We start from the raw sequence: 19,540 nt of genomic DNA, 5'->3' as shown, positions 1-19,540 counted from the left end.
TTATGTGTATGAGTGTATTGCCTGCATATAGGTAAGTGCACCTGTGTCATGCAATGCCCTTGAGGACAGAAGAGGTCGCCGGATCCCCTGGAACTGGAGTTACAGACAGTTGGTAGCTGCCATGTGGGTGCTGGGATTCGAACCTGGGTCTTCTGCAAGAACAACCAGTGCTCTTAACTGCTGAGCCATCTCTCTAGTCCCAACTATATTGTTTTTATGGTGCTAGGGATTAAACCTGGGTTTGTGTATGCTAGGCAAGTCAAACTACCACTGTCCCAGTCGTGCCATCCCCATCTTTACTTTTTATTTTGAGACAAGTTCTTGCTAAGTTACCCAGGTTGGCCGTAAGTTTCCTCTGTAGCCCAGATAGGTCTTAAATTTGTGATTTCCCCTGGATTGGCCTCAGGAGTGTCTGTGGCACTAGGTTTGGTAATAATTTCATTATTAATAGAAAAAGCAAAACTCAATAGAAGCTTTTGTGTCGTGCTTAAAGAGAGCCAAGCCATTGGTCTCCTACTCCATCATCATAGTATGGTTCTCTGCCTCACTTTCCTTAGTGTGGTCTCGGGTGCAGCACCCACATCACCTGGAAGCTTGATAGAAATGTAGAATCCCAGGGGTCTCCTATGACTTAGTGGGAAAATCTGTCTAAGCAAAATCCCCAGGTGATGCTGTGTTAGCAGTATTTGAGGGGCACTGCCTTATTCATCTGCTGTTGGAAGTCAGATACTTTCTGGAGAGATAATCAGGATCAGAGTAACGTCACTGTGAGCACAAATTGATGGGATGCTGGTCATTAGAGCACACGCCTGTGGTTCAGTTCAGCAGATGGTTTGTAGGTAGAACTAGGGGTACTACTCCATTAAATGTAATCTTTGAGTTGGTTGCTCTTATAGACTTAAGAGCAGTGTATTTATTTCACTTAAGATGTCAGAGTTAAGGAGCTAGAATTAGGGGACTGGAGAGATGGCTCAATGCTTAAGAGCACTGACTGATCTTGCAGAAACCTGGGTTCGATTCCCGGCACCCACATGGTGGCTAACAACTGTCCTAACTCCTGTTCCAGAGGATCTGATCACATCTTCTGACATCCACCAGCATTTCACAACACGGTACACTTACATACATGCAGGCTATACACTCTCACACATAAAATAAATATAATAAATACAATTTTAAAAAGAGCTGGAATTTCTAAGTATGTTGTTATTAAATAAATAATTTTTAAAAATTTAAAAAAAAACACATATAAATCATAAAGATACTGAGAAGCAAAAAAAAAAAACTAATTACATGCCAATTAATAACATTCATACAGGAACAGAAAGACTGATAGAAGGCCAGACATAGTGGCACACACCTACAATCCTAGCCATCAGGAGGCTGAGACAGGAAGATCACAAGTTCAAGGCCAGTTTGAGCTATTAATGATGCTCAGTCTTTAAAAAATGAAAAAATAAATTTTCATAGGCAGAATAACTAGATTTACTTCTTAGAGCCTTGCCAAAAAACAAACAAATCAAACAAACAAACAAAAATCCCAGATATTGATGATATTAAATATCACTGCACTGGGTGGGGGGAAATGGAATTGAAAACAGAAGATTTGGCGCTGGAAGTAAGTTTAAGGAGAACTTTATCCTCCAGCTCCCCCTGTAAATTTCATACAGCTAGCCAAGGGTACTTCTTAGAAGCTGCAGAGACCAATAAGCACAAGTGGGTAGAAGGTACTCTGGGATCAAATCAAATTGCACCAATGCTTGAGATCAGCACCATGTCCACCCAGTCACTACTGAGAGGCCTGTGCCCCCTGGGCAGCTCACTACAAGTTGCATTTCTATGGAATCTGATGAGAACATACACAAAACCAAGGATGCTAACAATAGGGAGCTCCCAGCAAAGTGCCACGGCATTTACTACATAATACAGAGTGCAGTAATGGCCACAAGTGACAAGTGCCCTCGTATCATTCTCAAGCAGCTTTTCACTCTAAATATTCAGAAAAAACTCCAATTAGTAATAGAGATCAAGAGAACAAGTGAAAAAAAAATTCAAGAGAGATGATAAAGTATGAGACAATTGGGTGTGGTGATGCAGACCTTTAATCCCTGCATTTGTGAGGCATAAGTGGGCGGATCTCTGAGATCAAGGCCAGTCCTGTCTACACAGCAAGTTCCAGGCAAGCTGGGGCTACAAAACAAAAAGGGGGGCAGGTTTGGGGAGTATGAGAGAGGAAAATTGCTTTATCCTCAGAGGTAAACAAACATACTGACCTCAAAGGTGTTCTGTTTTTAAAACACACACATACACACAGACAAACTTAAATGAAATACTTAATTTCAATGTTAGGGCCACAACAAAACAGAAAGGAAAGGAAGTCCATATCAAAACAATCTTTTTAGAAAGAAATCAGAAATTAAGAAATCTATTTTTTCCTAAGTTGAAAAGCATGGATCTTCAGATTTGAAATGTCCATCAAGTAAAGGCAGAATATATCAGGAAGCATAAAGTTGAGATTTCACAGGTGCAACTTCCAGTCATGCCCAGAAGACACTCTCTAGCAGCAGGCATCCTGGTCCTCTACAATCTTTTCACCCCCTCTTTTGCAATGTTCCCTGAGCCTTAAGTGTAGGGGTTTCACTGTAGATGTGTCACTTGGGGCTGGGTACCCAACAGACACTTATTCTCTGCATCTGACCAGTTGTGGCTCTCTCCATCTGATGCAAAAAGAAGCTTCTTTGACGATGATGAGTGAGATGTCCACTAATCTGTGCGTTTCTGGATAATTCTTAAAATATGATTAGAAATTGTATTGGTTTAGGGAAAGGACAGTAGTAGGCTATCCTCTAGGGTCCATGACTTCTCCAACCACATGTATTTGGATAGCTTATAGTACCAGGCATGAATTCTCTCCTACTGAGAGGGCCTTAAATCCAATCAGACAGACACCATGCCAACATGATTGGGGGAAATTTCGCAAGGTCACATTTCTAGATGAATAACTACAGGCAATTAATGGCTGCTGAGAGAAGAAAAGTCAGTTTTCTCCAGGGGATGAGCTTTCTGATAGGTTATCCAATCCTAAGTGGTCAGCCCTGAACACATGGGGATTAACTATCAAAACGACTATGCAACAGAACTGTTACGAAGGGAAGGACCAGGTGTGGTGGTTTAAATAAGTGTCCCTTGTAGGCTCCAAGTATTTGAACACCCGTGCCCAGTTTCTGGTGCTGTTTAGGGAGGGTAAAAGAACCTTTAGGAGGTGCAGCCTTGCTGGAAGAAGCATGTCACTGGAGGTGGGCTTTGAGCGCTCTTAAGCTTTGCTGGATTTCCAGTTTCTCACTGCTTCCTGTGCCTGCTTGAAAAGGTGAACACTCAGCTTCTGCTCCAACACCTTTGCCAACATGCCTTCCACCACAATGGACACTTACCCTCTAGAACCATAAGCCAAATAAAATCTTTTCCTCCTATAAGCTGCCTTGGTCATGATGTTTTATCATAGCAACGGAAAAGTAACTAATACATCAGGTGACGTGTTGGAGTGAAGGGGGGAGCAGCAAGGGAGACAGTGAAGTAAGGCAATGGATAACATCTCAATATTTTCAAATCAGTACATACAGAAGCATCTCATGTGATAAGACAGAGATAAATACTAACTGAAGCCCTAACATAGAGAAAACCAAAGAAAGAATCCTGTTTTTTAAGCGTTGCATGCTTAAGTATCTATAGCTTCAAGTCAATAAAAAAAAATATATACTTTAAAATGGGGAATTTTATAAAAAGGAAATAAAAACAGCCAATGCAAGAAGATTCAGCTGGGTGTGGTGTAACACGCCTGTCATTCCAGAACCTCAGAAACACAGGCAGGAGGAAAGGGACAAGATTGAGGTCAGACTGGTCTACATAGCAAGACCCTGTTTTAAAACAAAGAAGAAAAAGGAAAAAAAAAAGGAAAGAGGATTTCAAACTGTATTACTATTAGTTACAGTGAATTTGGTTGTAAAGGAATATTACAAACTTCAGAACAATCAAGTGACAAAAAGAAAATAAGAGAGAAATGATAGAATCATATACAACGTTCAATCAAAGGCGTATAAGGCAGAAGAGTGGAAAACAGAGGAGGAGGGAGGAAAAAAGAGGGAGGGAGAGAGAGAGAAAAGATATAAAGAACAAGGGCAACAAACAGAAAACCAATAAATAGATATAAAATCCCATTATATTACTAATTTTTTCTTTACTTTTTAAATACACCAATTATAAGACAAAAAAAATTGCCAAAGAAGACTAAAAAATTAAAAGCCTACTGTGCTGGAATCCCACTTTAAATAATGGCACAAAGGGGAATATAAATATAGCTGAGTAGAGGAAGGCTTACCTAGCAAACAGAAAACCAATAAATAGATATAAAATCCCATTATATTACTAATTTTTTCTTTACTTTTTAAATACACCAATTATAAGACAAAAAAAATTGCCAAAGAAGACTAAAAAATTAAAAGCCTACTGTGCTGGAATCCCACTTTAAATAATGGCACAAAGGGGAATATAAATATAGCTGAGTAGAGGAAGGCTTACCTAGCATGTGCTAAGGCCTAAGAGTCTGATCCCACGCAGTGAAAAAGAAAAAAATCAGGATAAAAACACAAATGCATTAAAAGTAAAGGAATGAAGAGAAGCTATACTGTGCTAACAATAACAAACAGCTAGAGCAGCTATATTAACTTCAGACAAAGTTCAAAGACAAAAACATTACCAACAATACAGAAGTCAATATTCCAAATTACATAGCAACCCTTAATGTGTGTGCACCTAACATCAAAGCAACAAATACAAGAAGTAAACACTGATCTTACCAAAGAGAGAACAAGAAATCATTAATAATGCTGAAAATTATAACACTGCATTAGTAACTAAAGATTTCAGCAGGAAGTAAGTAACAGCATAGCTGAACTGAAAATCAATCTACATATAACTGACCTCTTCAGAATACTTTATCCAGCAATAGCAGAAAATATATTAGATAAGATGATTCATCAACAGTACACTTTGAACTTCACAGAAATTATACAAAGCATGCTTTAAGAGCTATTAAAGAGTCAAAAATCTCTACAGAATCTTTAAATATTTTAACTAAATGGAAAATAAGAACACAATTTCTCAAAATGTAGAGGCCAGGAGAACAGCTCAGCAGTAGACCAGGTGCTGGGCATGGACAAGGATCTAGGTTCAACCTCCAGCACCAAAAAAGGAGCACATAGAAAAGGAGCTCTTGTCAGATGCAGAACAAGCACTGCTGAAGGAAAATGCACAGCACTGAATGCACACACTCTGAGAGGAAAGAGCATGTTACTCATCTGAGTATCCCACAAAAAAACTAGAAAAGGAGGAGAAAATTAAATCCAAAGTAAGCAGAAAAAAATGAAGCAAGAATTAGAACAAAATTCAATGAAATTAAAAACAGGAGGGAAGTCATGCCAGGCATCTGTAATCCTAGTACTTGGGAGGTTAAGGGAAGAGGACTGGGGCGTCCCAGGCTGACCTGGGCAATATAGTGAAACCTATATCCAAAAAATGAACATGCCCTCCAAATAAATGAGGGCAGGGAGAGAAGGAGACAGAGAAGAGGGAGAGAAAGAAGGAGAGGAAAATGGAGAGGGAGTGGAAGAGGGAGACTAATACCAAAGTGAAAGCAAGCTCATTCACTATGGTCCTCCAGTCACTAACACAATAGCAAGGGAACATTAAATCAACTCTGTGCACACAAATAGCATATGCAATGCACCACCTCTCTGCAAGACAAAAGGAAAGAACACTGAATAGGTCAACATCTTATGTAGAAATTGAAGAATTAATAGAAATAGAAAACACTAAGCTCAAATTGTCTCACTGATGAATCCTACCAAATATTCATGTAAGAAGTTACACTAGTTGTCTACAATTCCTTCCACAACATAGAAGCAGAAGGAGTCATTTCTAACTTATGAGAGCAGCATTTAAATAATACCAAGGGAGAAAAAAAAAGACACTGCAGGTTCAGAGACTGGTATCTCTCATCAACACAACAAAAATCCTCAGTAACTACTGGCAAATCAAAGCCACAATGGGCAAGAAGAATTATTCACCAAAATCAAGTATGACTTACTCCCAGAGAAAAGGCTGTTTGACACTCAAAACCAATTAATGTAATTCATCATATCAACAAGCTAAAGATAACAAAAAATGTTTATTCCAGTGTCCTTTATGGAGGCAAAACCTGACCCACAATCTACTATCCATTAACAGAGGGAAAGTTTTTAAAAATTATGATAAACTAAATCAAAAAGTATAATATAGCTATTAAATAAAGTATCAATCTGTACTCACCTAAAAAATGTCTATAGTTGATAGAACTGAAATTATATATATATACAATGCTATTTTATAAATAGAAGATAAACATGTTTATAGGTTTTCCCAAGGCATTTCATCATCAGATCACAGGAAGTCTAGAAACCTAAGTACTACAAGGTTCCCATGGGTTAAGTGAAGAGCTAGGACTTAGCAAAGAAGGAAGAAGGAAAGTAGCTTCTCCCTGGTGAACCTTTGGTTGATTTGGCAGAATCCACCATGCGGCTTTGGAAATCTACCAAAGTGAGGAAGCAGATGAGAGGGAACATGGAGAGAATCCATCTGGAGTAAACCTCGCTATTCCAACTGTGATATAAGATTACATGAAAGGGACTGGAGAGGTGAGTTTAGGAGTGCTTACTACTCTTGCAGAGGACCTGGACTCAGTTTCCAATACCCACACGGCAGCTCACAAAGGCATGCAGTTCCAAGGTATCTGACACCCTCTCTGGCCTCCGCAGGCTCCAGCACACATGTGGTGTGCTCACCCAGGCACACACACACACACACACACACACACACACACACACACAAAATATGTGTGTATATATAGATATATATATATATACCAGAGGACCTGGACTCAGTTTCCAATACCCACACGGCAGCTCACAAAGGCATGCAGTTCCAAGGTATCTGACACCCTCTCTGGCCTCCGCAGGCTCCAGCACACATGTGGTGTGCTCACCCAGGCACACACACACACACACACACACACACACACACACACACAAAATATGTGTGTATATATATATATATATATATACACATTTTTCTAAAAAGAGTATAATGAAGATCATTTAACATGTCACCAATGGCTCATCAGGAAACCTAATAATAGCTATCCAGATTAAAATGTAGATGCATACCTTTCTTCCTCAGAAGAGTTCATATTTTCTCCATAAAGAAGTAAAGTAAGTCCTTCTTCTACAGAAGCAATTCTTGTCAAAATATCAGCTATGTGAATTAAAGCTGTTTCAGAGCAATTTGGAGCAGGCTGCACATTTTAAAAAAAGACAAGACAAATCATAAAATTTTATGATGTATCAAGGGTGGTATATGTTCAAATAAAGTTTTATTGCTGCTACAACAACAGAAACCTTAATGATTTGTTTGGTTATAAAATAATATATCAGAATTAAATGTGTCATTGGATTATATTCTTTTACCAGCTAATGAGGCAAATAAATTCAGGAATTTTGCCTCTGCCTGTGATTGAGAATTGCCATTCCAGTTACAGCTTTATGAGTAACTCTGGTTACCTCATGCAGTAGCTCCCTCCATTCTATGCTGCCTCGTACTTTTCAGGCACTCATTATTACAGTGTATGTGGTATCTAACAATATAATTCAACTTATTGATACCACTTGTATACCTAACTCAGTGAGGACTGACTACAACAGCCAGTTCATGGGCTGGCCAATAGAGAGATAATGTTACTCACCGAGGAAACAAACTGAACCAATCATATCTGCCCACTTCAAACAGAAGTACTAAAATGACTTTGCTAACAGGTAACAAAATAGCAGAAAACAAATACTGAAACGTAGAAATGCTATTATTGCTGAAGCCTGTTTATAGCAATTCCTATTCTTTTTAGGACCTGCTTGTTGTTTTCGGTCTATATGGATACTAATGTTCATATTCTCTAAAATGAATTTTAAAATGCCTACCTTATAACCAACAGCCATACAAACTTCACGAATTTCCTTAGCAAATATGAGTCAGGCACAGTCCCTTAAAATTATAAAGGGCAGAAGCTGGGGAGATGGCTCAGTGGGTAAGGGCATGAGAACCTGAGTTCAAATACCCAGCACCCACATACAAAAACCAGGTACGGCTGCATGCACCTGTAATCTCAGTGCTGGGGTGGTGGGGGGAGCAGGAAGACCACCAGGGCTTGCTGGCTGCCAGCTTAGCCCCCAGTTCGGTGAGAGACACTGTCTCAAAGGAATAAGGTGCATAGTGATAGAGAAGGGTATGTGAAGTCCACATGTGGACCCCAGGCATTCATACACACACACACACACGTATACACAACATGTACAATGTACATACCACACACTAATACCTGCACACATTTTATATGTGTGCATGTTGGTCAAAGTTAAATGCCCACTTGATAGAATGGATAATCACCTAAGGAGATGGACCTCCAGGCATGCCTAAAGGGATTATCTTGACTACACTAACTGAAGTAGGAAGATCTATCCACTGTGAGTGGTGCCATGCCCCAGCCTGGATTCTGGACTCTGTAAGTGAAGAAAGGGGATTGAGCAGAGGCATGCATCCATCCCTCCATGCTTAATTGTGGATACAATACGGCCAGTTCCTTCCAACTCCTTCTTGTTCCTACCATGATGAACTGTCCCTTGAACCATGAGCTAAAATAAACATTCTCTTCTATATTTGTAGTACCCAGCACAGAGCACTGATACACATTTCAATAGGTGATGCTAGGCGGCTTAAGTTAGATATTAGATATCTACTATTTGTAAGTGGACTAGGCCTACCCTCAAGAATAAATAATTCAAAGCCAGCAAGATGGCTCACAGGGTAAAGGTGCTTGCTGCTAAGCCTGACAGCCAAACTTTGATCCCTAGGTCCTACGTGGTAGAAGAAGAGAACTGCTTCCTATAAGCTGTCATCTAGTTATTTGTTATCCCATTATAGTGTGGGCCAAAAGGGAAATGAAACAGGTAAAGCTGCTACAAAACAGATTAAAAAAAAATTTCCACACTTTTGACGCACTCCAAAGACCACTGTCACAAAGCTCAAGTCCCAGGAGAGAGCTATGCAGACGTACAGCAAGTTGGGTAAGGACACCAACACTGCTATGTGCTGAACATCTCACATGAGCAAGTCATTTCTTTCAGCCTCAATAATAATAATTAAATTGTATTACATAGGGAAAATACTGTGTCATACATGCTCAGGTCCAGGACTGAACACATGCTTTCTTCCTAGTACCAGGTCTTCCTACTTTACAGAGTCGGTTCTTCGGGAAAATAATCCAATTTTCAAGGACTCTGAAATTGCCATTAAAATAAACAAGATGTTCACAAGATTTATCATATTTAGAAGACTCTGAAACAGAGTCTTGTTTCTAAACAGTAACTTTTGTCTGTTTTATTCACACCAGCCAGATTAGAAAAATAAGATGCTGTACGTGCATTCCTATCAGCTTGTCATAGCTAATCTAATAAATAACTGAAGAAACTACAATTTAACAAACATATATATATATGAGCACAAACTACTCATGTTTTTTGTTTGTTTTTTATTTTTTTTTTTTAATCTTTTTGAGACAGCGTCTCTCTATAGCCCCAGCTGACCTGGAACTCACTATGTAGACCAGGCTGGCCTTGAACTCACAGAGATCTGCCTGCCTCTGCTGGGATTAAAGGTGTGCACCACCACGCCTAGCTAATACTCATATTTTATATGACACTGTAGCACAATATTTCAACTATAGCAAAAGCAAAAGCTATCAAATATTTACTAATAATAGTCAATGAAGAAGCTCCTTTTCTTTTTAATAAATAAAACCCACCTGAGTTCCTTTCATTAAATTATGAATGGGCTGAAGAAGTGTCTCCATCACAGTGCTGTTATATAAGCACTCAACTGCACATTCTTTTTGATCACAGAGTATCCGAAGAACTTCAGCCACCATACTCGCAGGAGAATAATTCTCTGAGAAGCAGAAAGAAAAGTGAAAAGCTAAAACTTGAAGCATGACTCAGTACTGCTTTCAATTATAGGCTACCTACCATTCCATAAAGTTCAAAAGTAATTCAATTGTTCAAAAATTGCACAACTAAAATCCCAAGGAATGAAGATTACAGTCCAAAACTTATGATCTCAACTAGCTTACTATGCCTTCGAGTTAATATTAAAAAAGGTAAATGACAAAAATATGAATGAGAAAAGAGATATAATATTATTGATTTTGACATCAAATTGCTGCTTGATAGTAAAGATATGGTTTGAAGAAGACTCAACTTTTCTTCTAGGAAATGCTTTAATTTGTATTCACTTTTGTTCTTTTTCTTAAATAATGTACTCAGGTATGTGAGCTCAGAAGAAAAGTAAATGAAGCATTTAAATGAAACCACAGAAGAAAACTGACATGACCATAGAGACAGGAGTACTTGTATCATCCCAAAAGGAAGGAAAGCAAGTGTGATTTTTTACTTATGTATTTATTTATTCATTCATAATTTAGGTATAACTGTTTTTTCTGCATGTATGTAAATGCATCTGTGCTGAATAATGCCCACAGAAGCCAGAAGAAGGTGTTGGATCCCCTGGAACTGGAGTTACAGATGGTTGTTAGCTGCCATGTGGGTGCTGGGAACTGAACCTGGGTCATCTGCAAAAGCAACATATGCTCTTAACCTCTGAGCCATCGTTCCAGCCCTCAAGCTGCATTTTAAGGCTATGTTTAAAAATATGAATAAGAAAGCCAAAAATGTATAAACTGTAATACGGTTGGAATGATTACTAAAATAAAATGTTTTTTTTATTTTATAAATTAAAATGTTTTCAAGATATTTGTTCTAACTTCACAAGTATTATGTAAGACTGTCCTAGAAAAATGCAATATAAAATGAGGTTATTAATGTATGTTATAATAGCCCATATTCCATAAACATGCTAACTTCATGTTGACACCTGACAAAAAGAAAACAAAAAAGGATTCAATGAGTTTTAAACTAGTACCAGGTTTTTTCGAAAGAAAAAAGAAAACCTGTTTGCAATAAGAAATACTATCAATGAGCTATTTATGTAATACAACTAAATGCCTACCAATACTGGACAACACAGTAGTTGGAGAATGAAATAAGACAAAGACCATCCACTAATAGCAAGCCAAAATACTAGGAAGTACTTTTAATATGGAAAAGATAAGTTTTATGACAAAGAACGCTTCAGAAAGGAAGAAACATGAGCAGGGATTAAGCTAGTACTCCCTGCATATAAATGCTGTAAAGACAGTAGAATTTCACAATTGCTGTTAAGATATACTATTATAATTGCACAGATTATACCCACTAGCTGGTTATATATCATAGGACTAATACACAACCCAAACTATTTTTTTCTTTTGTTTATTCGAGTTCCTCTCAGAATCTGCTAACATTTTCAAGATATTTCCCAAGTTTAGAAGACTACAGCCTCCATTATTGGAATATTCTCTTTTGACACTGGAGACTTTTATTGATATTTAAAGGAAAAGGAAGTATTTTTAAAATGTTAATATTTTGGGCTGAGCATGGTGGCATATGCCTTTAATCCCAGCACTTGGGAGGCAGAGGCAGGAGGATCTCTGTGAGTTCCAAGCCAGCCTGGTCTACATAGCGAGTTCCAGGCCAGCTGGGGCTACAGAGAGACCCTGTCTAACAAAGACCAAAAAGAAAAGTTAATATTTTAAAACATTTTCACAAGCCAGGCAACATGCATAAGAGTAAGTGGCACTTTACGATAAAACATGAAGTTGTTTTTTTTTCTTTATTCTTAATAAAAGACCCTGAAAATGATTGAAGATTTAGATGTGAACCAAAACAAGGAAACTGATCAAAACATCTAAGAAAGTATAAAGGAGAGAAAATAGCAAAAAGATGGGGTTAGAGAGATGGCTCAGCAGTTAAAGAGCACTCGCTGCTTTTTTAGAGGAACAGGGTTCAATTCCCAGGACTCACAAGTGGCTAACAACCATCTGTAACTCCAGTTCCAGGGGAATCTGACACCCTCTCCTGACTTCCATGGGCATTGCATGACACAGGTACTCTTACATACAGGCAATACACTCATACAATTCAAAATTAATAAATAAAATTAAAATAGAAACTAGCAAAAGGAGAGCATATGAGCATATGTCAATCAAACTTCTCTTAATATCATTTCTGGAGAACAGGAGAATATCACATTAGGAATAACATTAAAATTCTTGGCTAAACTGGTTCTAAATTAAAAACCTGACAGATTAGAAACATCTTAACATCAGTGAACAAAACTAAAATCCATGGCTTATTTCATAACCAATGTAATTTCTTGCAAATAGTATTCAGTCTTAATAAACTCTATTTACCAAAGTAGGTCAGTTATTTAAAATATCTAGACAAAAGAATACTAAATATTTTAAGTATTTTTTTTCTCTAAAACAGAAGAAATACGGCTTGAATTTCTGGTACTAAAAATCACCCAACCAATCAGTCAGTAGGGGAATTACCTGAATATACAACCGATGTCATCTTTGGACAACTTGGTGAATAACAAATGAGATGGGTAAACAGAACCATCAGATTTGTGAGAGATACTGAATCTTTACAAAGAAAAAAAATGAAAAAATATTAATTCATAACATATGCCTACAATCTAAAAAAGAAAAAGTACCTACATTTCAACTACCTTGAATATTGCATCATAGTCTTGACATAAACTCAATCAGAAGAGAACTATGATCCAAAATATTTTACTCTAAAACAAAACAGTATAGTAAAAAATAGCACCTATTAATTATTTTGCTATGACAAAACACAGTTTTGTCATCTATTTTGAGCTTTCTTGATAGAAATCCACGATAGATACATGAATCTGATTGTGGCTATTTGAGGTAATTCAACGATGACTACCAGAATTCAGCTTAATACACTGACTCAACTAACTTATTTGGCACTGTAAAATAAGGTCAGCAAATTTGTTTTCAATAATGACTAGGCAATGACTACTTTCAGCTTTAAGGCCAAACCAGCTCTATCACAAACACTCAAGCAGGCTACTGTGGTGCTAGGCAGCCACAGACAATCAACAAATGAGTAAGTATGACTGTATCAATTCAACCTTACATTCACTGAAAGTTCATGTTTTCCACACATCACAAAAAGATCTGGGCTCTTCTCAACAGTTAGAAAACATGTTTAGTTCATAATCATACAAACAAAATGTCAGATAAGTTTGGATACATTAGACCAAACCTTGCTGTAGAAGCTGTCATAAAAATATACTAGGGAAGAGCTAGAGAGATAATTCAGTAGTTAAGAGCACTGTCTGCTTTTCTTGAAGACCCAGGTTCAATTCCCAGCATCCATAGGTCCAGGGGATCCAACACCCACTTCTGGCCTCTGTAAGCTTTGCATGACACAGTTGTACTTATGTATGTGTAGGCAAAACACTTGTACACAAAAAGTAAAAATAAATAAATCAAAAAACTAAAATATAAAATATACTGGAGGTACAGCATGGAATTTAAAGTTGGATATAGGTCTATGTTATTATATGCTATTATAGAATACTTGACAGAGCAAAATATAGTCATTAAAAGTCAATATAAAATGCTAAATCTATTACAGATGAGGCTTAAGTTGAATACCTACAAAAACATCAAAGGTCTTTTTAATTCTGTAAGTTCAGCAATATCCTATAAAATAACAGCTCCTTAATCCGAGAGCTCAAGCTATGCCCACAGTGCCTTAAACTATATGACACAACCTTGAGAATTACAGAAGTACATAATGCAATGTCTGTTTTCAAAGGGCTCAAAAGATTAGGACAAATAAAACAACATGATATGAGGATTCAAGATGAATACACTCTGTAAGAGCATCAACGAACCATGGTTCTTATGATCAGATTTTGTAGGGCTCACAGCTAAAAATGGATTTTTCATTTGTAAAATGTGACAGGGGTCCTGAAAACTGTTCAGATTTGATTGACTAGGAAGATCCATGAGACTCATCATATAGCCATATTCACACTACATATTATAATAAAATTATGCAAAGCAAAATCAATGGAAAAGGTTATACAGCCTGAAATCCCTAGCAAACCAGGCAGAAGCTTGTAAGAGCCTGCTCCCGATGGAATCACACAATACATCCAATTCCTCCATCAATGAGCTGTGGCAACACATGTGAAGTGCTGCCGATTAGAAGATTTGAGATGAATGCCCAAAGTTCTTACTATGGGTTGAGCATGTAGACACCCTCTACCCAGCACATATCAAAATTCTCAAAAGTAAAGAAGTGTTCAGCGAGAATCACAATGTTTGTACAGTTTAGGCACAATGACCAGTATAAACACAGTTTGTGTGCCTTTATCAGTGCTGAAAGTGTTATTCCAAAGTCCTAGATGCCAGCCAAAGGCCAACCTTACAAGCAGGCCATTATAAGGAAAGCAGTCTCAGGTCTATGTTAACCCTTTCTTGAACATCTGTAAACACAAAGAATATATAATAAAAAAAAATGGTGTATCGCCCACCAAAACCAAAATATTCACTGACGCTTTTTCAGAAAAAGTTTGCTGAATTCTATTATATAATACATTCTTAGTGCTGGACATAAAGTCTTTATAGAGAATTAAAGATGTTAACTAATATCAATTTTGTAAAGGTAAATTTGGTAAATTAAATTAAGACAGTATAAAATGGTAGAGTAGTACATTAAATGCTGCACTTTAACATCTCCAGGATTATGAAATTTCTATGAGTCCAACATCACTGATAAGATTATTCCATTTTCAAAAACTGAAAAAAATAAAATAAAAATAAAGTGACTTGTTTGCCCAAAGGTCATAGATAATTTGTAGGCAAGCCAGAACTTAAAAGAGGTCTTCTAGTTTTATGTACAGAACTGAATCAGTAAGTATGTCTAGGATTTTGAAAAACAGAGAGAAGTAGGAAAATCATTAAACACTGAAGAAATAGAAAAAAAATATTTTCAGGAATAATTATAAGTATATACTGAGAACCAAAAAAAGAAGAGCTTCAAAGAAAAAAATACTCTAATTATATAAGACTAAAATACATATAGATAAGGGCTAGAGTAGATACCAAACCAAAGCTTCAAATATGAGTCTGTATAATATAAACCTTCCCATATCTTAACCTATTCATTTAGCCTAAATATACTTACCTTTTCTATTCTTCAACTTTATAGGAAATAGTTTTCTGCCTTGTTTATAGATCAATAATCTTCCTAGAAGGCACAGTGAATGAATGAAATAAATATATTGTAATTCTTGTCCTGAGTAGTAGAAACTTTTCTGCTTGTTGCCTTAAAAGAAAAGAATATTTATTTTAATAATGTTATCTTTCACAGTATGTCTTCAATCCCTCTTGAACACCACAGTGTTGTAGTCCAAAACAGAGACACTACTGGAGTTAATTTTTTTAATATTTATCTTCCTAATTATTACCTATGATATTTTATAAGTCCAAGGAAAATTGGTCATTATAAAATTGGTAATTCTCAGAAAAGTACACTATGAAACTAGTGTTCAATCTAAAAATACCATTATATTGACAGAGTTATCTGTCACCAAAGAGAGTTTTCAAAAATAATGGAGGGAAGAAGTCAACAGAAAAGGTCTTAATTTGTAGCCCTGTGCTTGGTTTTAACTGTCAACCTTACACACCCTAGAAACACCTGTCTTAATGAGGCATTACATAGATCAGGTTGGCTTGTCTGTGGGGAACTGCTTTGATTCTTAGTTGATGTACAAAGACCTAGCCCATTATGGGCAGCACCATTCTATAGGCAGGGGGTACTGAACAGTGTAAGAGAGGAGAAAACCAGCTGAGAGCAAGCAAGCAAGGATCCTGCACGTATTCTTTCGCTGCTCTTGACTGTGGATGTGATGTTTCAAGTTCCTGCCTTGACTTCCCATAATAATGGACAGCAACCTGGAAATGTAAGGCAAATAAAGTCTTTCCTCCCCTCTATCACTTTCTTTCAGGGTGTTTGTCACAACAGAAAAGAAACTGGAACAGCTACATAAAGTCAACATAAATGAAGTCTACAAAAATATTCCAAAATTGTTTTTCTTTTGTTTTTGTTTTTTAATTATTTATTTAATAAACACATACTTAGAAGAAGCATTTCATTACATCAGAATTGACATATTCAACAGGAGGAACTCTGAAATACTTCAGACATATTTTGGGTACCAAGCATTTTAAATAAAGGATATTCAACCTGTACTATAACATGCCATATTACTACAACCACATTTGCAACTGAAATTAGAATCTATAAATAGATATCACCCAAGATATAATCTCCATTCATTTATCAGTCCTACATTCAAGGTGTACTGAGTACTGATTTTACACTATCCTAAACAACTTCACAGATGTTAAAAAAAAAAAAACTACTAAGTAGGGCTGTGGAGATAGTGTAGTCAATACAGTGCTCACCTTGTAAGCACAAGGACCTGGGTTTGATCCCCAGAGCACATGTAAATATACATGTGCAAGCAACAAAAATAAGAGCAAGCATAGCGGCACAGGCTTATAATCCCAGTATAGGGAAGACAGAAACAGAAGGATCACTGAGGCTTCTTGGCCAGTCAGCTCAGCCTTTTCAGTATGGTCCAGACCAGTGAGAGACCCTGTCTCAAAACAGCAACAAGGTGGATGGCCCCTGAGGAATGAAATGACACCTGAGGTTGACCTTTGGACTCCATATGCACCTTGCACACAGGTACACCCCACACACATCAACTCACATAAGCATGCACATAAAAAAATACAGTAAGTAACATGGAAGTTGGGTTTCAAGTCACTGTATGTCCAACAGTATGGTATAATCAGCATGTGAGGACAGCGAGAGGACCGTGAAAATAGAAGTGGCAGATCATGGAGGAATGCACCACAGAAAGAATATGGACTGTAATAATGAGGCCATGGGGAAGATGTTAAGAATCTTTAGGGAAAAAGTAGAAATCAAATGTGGGTTGTGGAGAATGGCTTTCATGGAAGTATAGAAGGTCTAAGTCTAAAGAAACTCCATTTAGAAATTATGAACAAGGGGAGAGATGGCCAGCAGCTAAAAGCATGTAAAGCTCTCTCAGAAAGCCCAAGTTCAGTTCCCAGTACCCATGCTAAACAGCTCACAACTGCCTGTACCTCCACTTCCAAGAGATCCAGTGCCCTTTTCTGGTCTTCACCAGCAGCTGCACTCACAGGCATATACCCACATACAGACACACATGAAGGAACACAATTAAAAATAAAAGCAAGTCTTTTTTAAAAATATGAACAAAACCAAAAACATAGAAGAGACAGACAAAAATAAATGTTTAAGAAAATAAAATCAGCATTATGTAGCCAGGATTATACACGGCAGTGAAGGAATGGCAGAAGTTAAGAAAACTACAGCTCCTAGCTTGATGGTAAATTTTCTTCCTATAATTAAGTAATTTGAATAAAGAACAGGTAGGTCTAAACGGAAGAATCAGTAACTAGGGGTCTTGATGTTATAGTTTGGGAAGGATCCATGTAACATCCCAATAGTGACAGTGAGATACAGGTATGGATCTGAAAGTCAGGAAAACAATGCTCACTTGAATATTTGTTAACATTTACAAAAAAAAAAAAAAACATGCAATATATAAGACCATGAAAGTGAATAGGCTCTCTCAAAACAATAAGCAGACTTGAGTTTTAAAAAAAGGGGAGGGGGCAACATGTCTTTGAATACACATAAATAAAAAGAGAAGTATCTTTCAAGTGACTAAGAAAACCCTGCTAGAACGGCTGAAGCAATCAGAGAAAGAACAATGGTGTTATGAGAGGGAAAAGAATCAGTAGAGTGTGTGCTGGAAAATAAGAACAAGCATAGAAACCATGATGGGAAGGTCATACAGTAGTAAAAGACTAAGCCTCAATTCTGAGGCCGAAAATGAACATCAGGTAAAGAACTGGTACTCAGAATAATCCAGAACTGGGAACAGGCTAAAACCTTCAAGTGACACTTTCCAAACACACACTTCCTCCAGCTAAAGCGCACCTCCCAAAGGCTTCGTAACATCCAAAAACAGTGCCTCCAGAAGGAAACAAGAGTTCAAACACATGAGCCTATGGCAACCATTTCATTCAAACTACAACAAAATCTAGCCAGATTCCAAACTAATACACAGAGTAACTGAGGTCAGAAAATATATATTTGCACCTTCAATCTATGTCACAAACTCTTCCTGCTCAATTCCTTGAGCACCTGAAAGAATGGAAGACTGAAATAATCTAAAGTTGGTGAGCTTCAGGAAGGTATTAACAAGTATTTTGAAATAAATAGAATACCCTGAAGTCTCCCGTAGACAAGGAAGAAAACAGAGCAATGAGAAGCTAATGGAATGGTAAAGGGGTGAAGGCATGTGAGAGGCAACGTTTTAATAACAAATTAGAAAAATGTACAAATGTAGACAGTAACACAAGTTTCTTTTGAAGAATAAATTCTGATGCCCATGCTTTATCCTCTACTAAAAGTACTGGCTTTAAAAAGAATCATCAATTATTTGTTATTAAACATTTTCTTTGCTGTGAATTAAAGACTTCATTCAGGGATAAATTATGAGCTATCTTTGTAATCTCAACAAAACTTTCTAAGAAAAACAATATAAAATATTAGGATTATAAAAGATATCAGATTAACAACTCAAGCTATAAAATGTAAGAAAAAGGGCAAGGCCAACTCAGAATACATAGAGAAAAATCTAGAACATTTCAAATAAACTTTATTACTTTGTTATAAATAAGGTGTCTTCTATTGTAGTAATAATGGATGAGGCATCAAGAGTAGAAATAAAGCAGTAAAAACATTGATATACAAAAAGTCCAAGAAGCTTCTCATAACTGAAACAGATCTAATATGAAAGTGCGAACCATGTTAAGAAGCACTGAGGATACCTTTGCTCGGATTGAGAATCAACAGAGAAGAACCATGGGGTGGGAAGTGGTATCCAGTAACAAAAATCAGTATTTTGTGAAGCTTTTACTCATATCAAGATACATACACATTTGATAAAATCAGTGACAAACTGGCAGAGGAGAAAGAAAGACTGCGTATTATTACAAATAGAACAGATTAGAACATTCGCATATTACTACAGACAGAACTGATTAGAACATCAAGTATAAACGGAGGAAGTTTCTATATATTAATTCCAAAGATACATTTTTGAAAGTCATTATATTATATAATTTAAATTTATAGAAAATATTTTATATCATTGACAAAAGTGACCTTACCATGCTACCAACAACTGTTGGGCCTTCGGGACCCTCATACACACAGCATGGAGGAAAATGAGGCCTAATATAATTTCATAAGCCAGGCTAAAGTTTAGTGACTTGTCTCTGGCCTATCACTAA

The 19,540-nt window shown here is 37.0% G+C and overlaps 1 protein-coding gene across 1 annotated transcript in view; it reads right to left on the bottom strand.

Annotated features, from left to right (window-relative positions):
* Tbc1d32 (TBC1 domain family member 32) overlaps positions 1-19,540 on the bottom strand; it is a gene marked incomplete at its 5' end in the record, with an annotated part of 270,497 nt that overhangs the window by 195,747 nt on the left and 55,210 nt on the right. Inside the window, 4 exons of the mRNA XM_008835797.3 lie at positions 7,257-7,384; positions 9,941-10,083; positions 12,623-12,715; positions 15,303-15,443. Coding sequence (XP_008834019.3) covers positions 7,257-7,384; positions 9,941-10,083; positions 12,623-12,715; positions 15,303-15,443 — 505 coding nt within the window. The remainder of the gene's footprint in view (positions 1-7,256; positions 7,385-9,940; positions 10,084-12,622; positions 12,716-15,302; positions 15,444-19,540) is intronic.

The sequence above is a fragment of the Nannospalax galili genome, unplaced genomic scaffold (assembly GCF_000622305.1).
Source record: "Nannospalax galili isolate Female #2095 unplaced genomic scaffold, S.galili_v1.0 scaffold417, whole genome shotgun sequence".
Taxonomy (NCBI): domain Eukaryota; kingdom Metazoa; phylum Chordata; class Mammalia; order Rodentia; family Spalacidae; genus Nannospalax; species Nannospalax galili.
The sequence above is the reverse complement of the archived record's forward strand: the minus strand, read 5'-3'. Positions and strand labels throughout refer to the sequence as shown.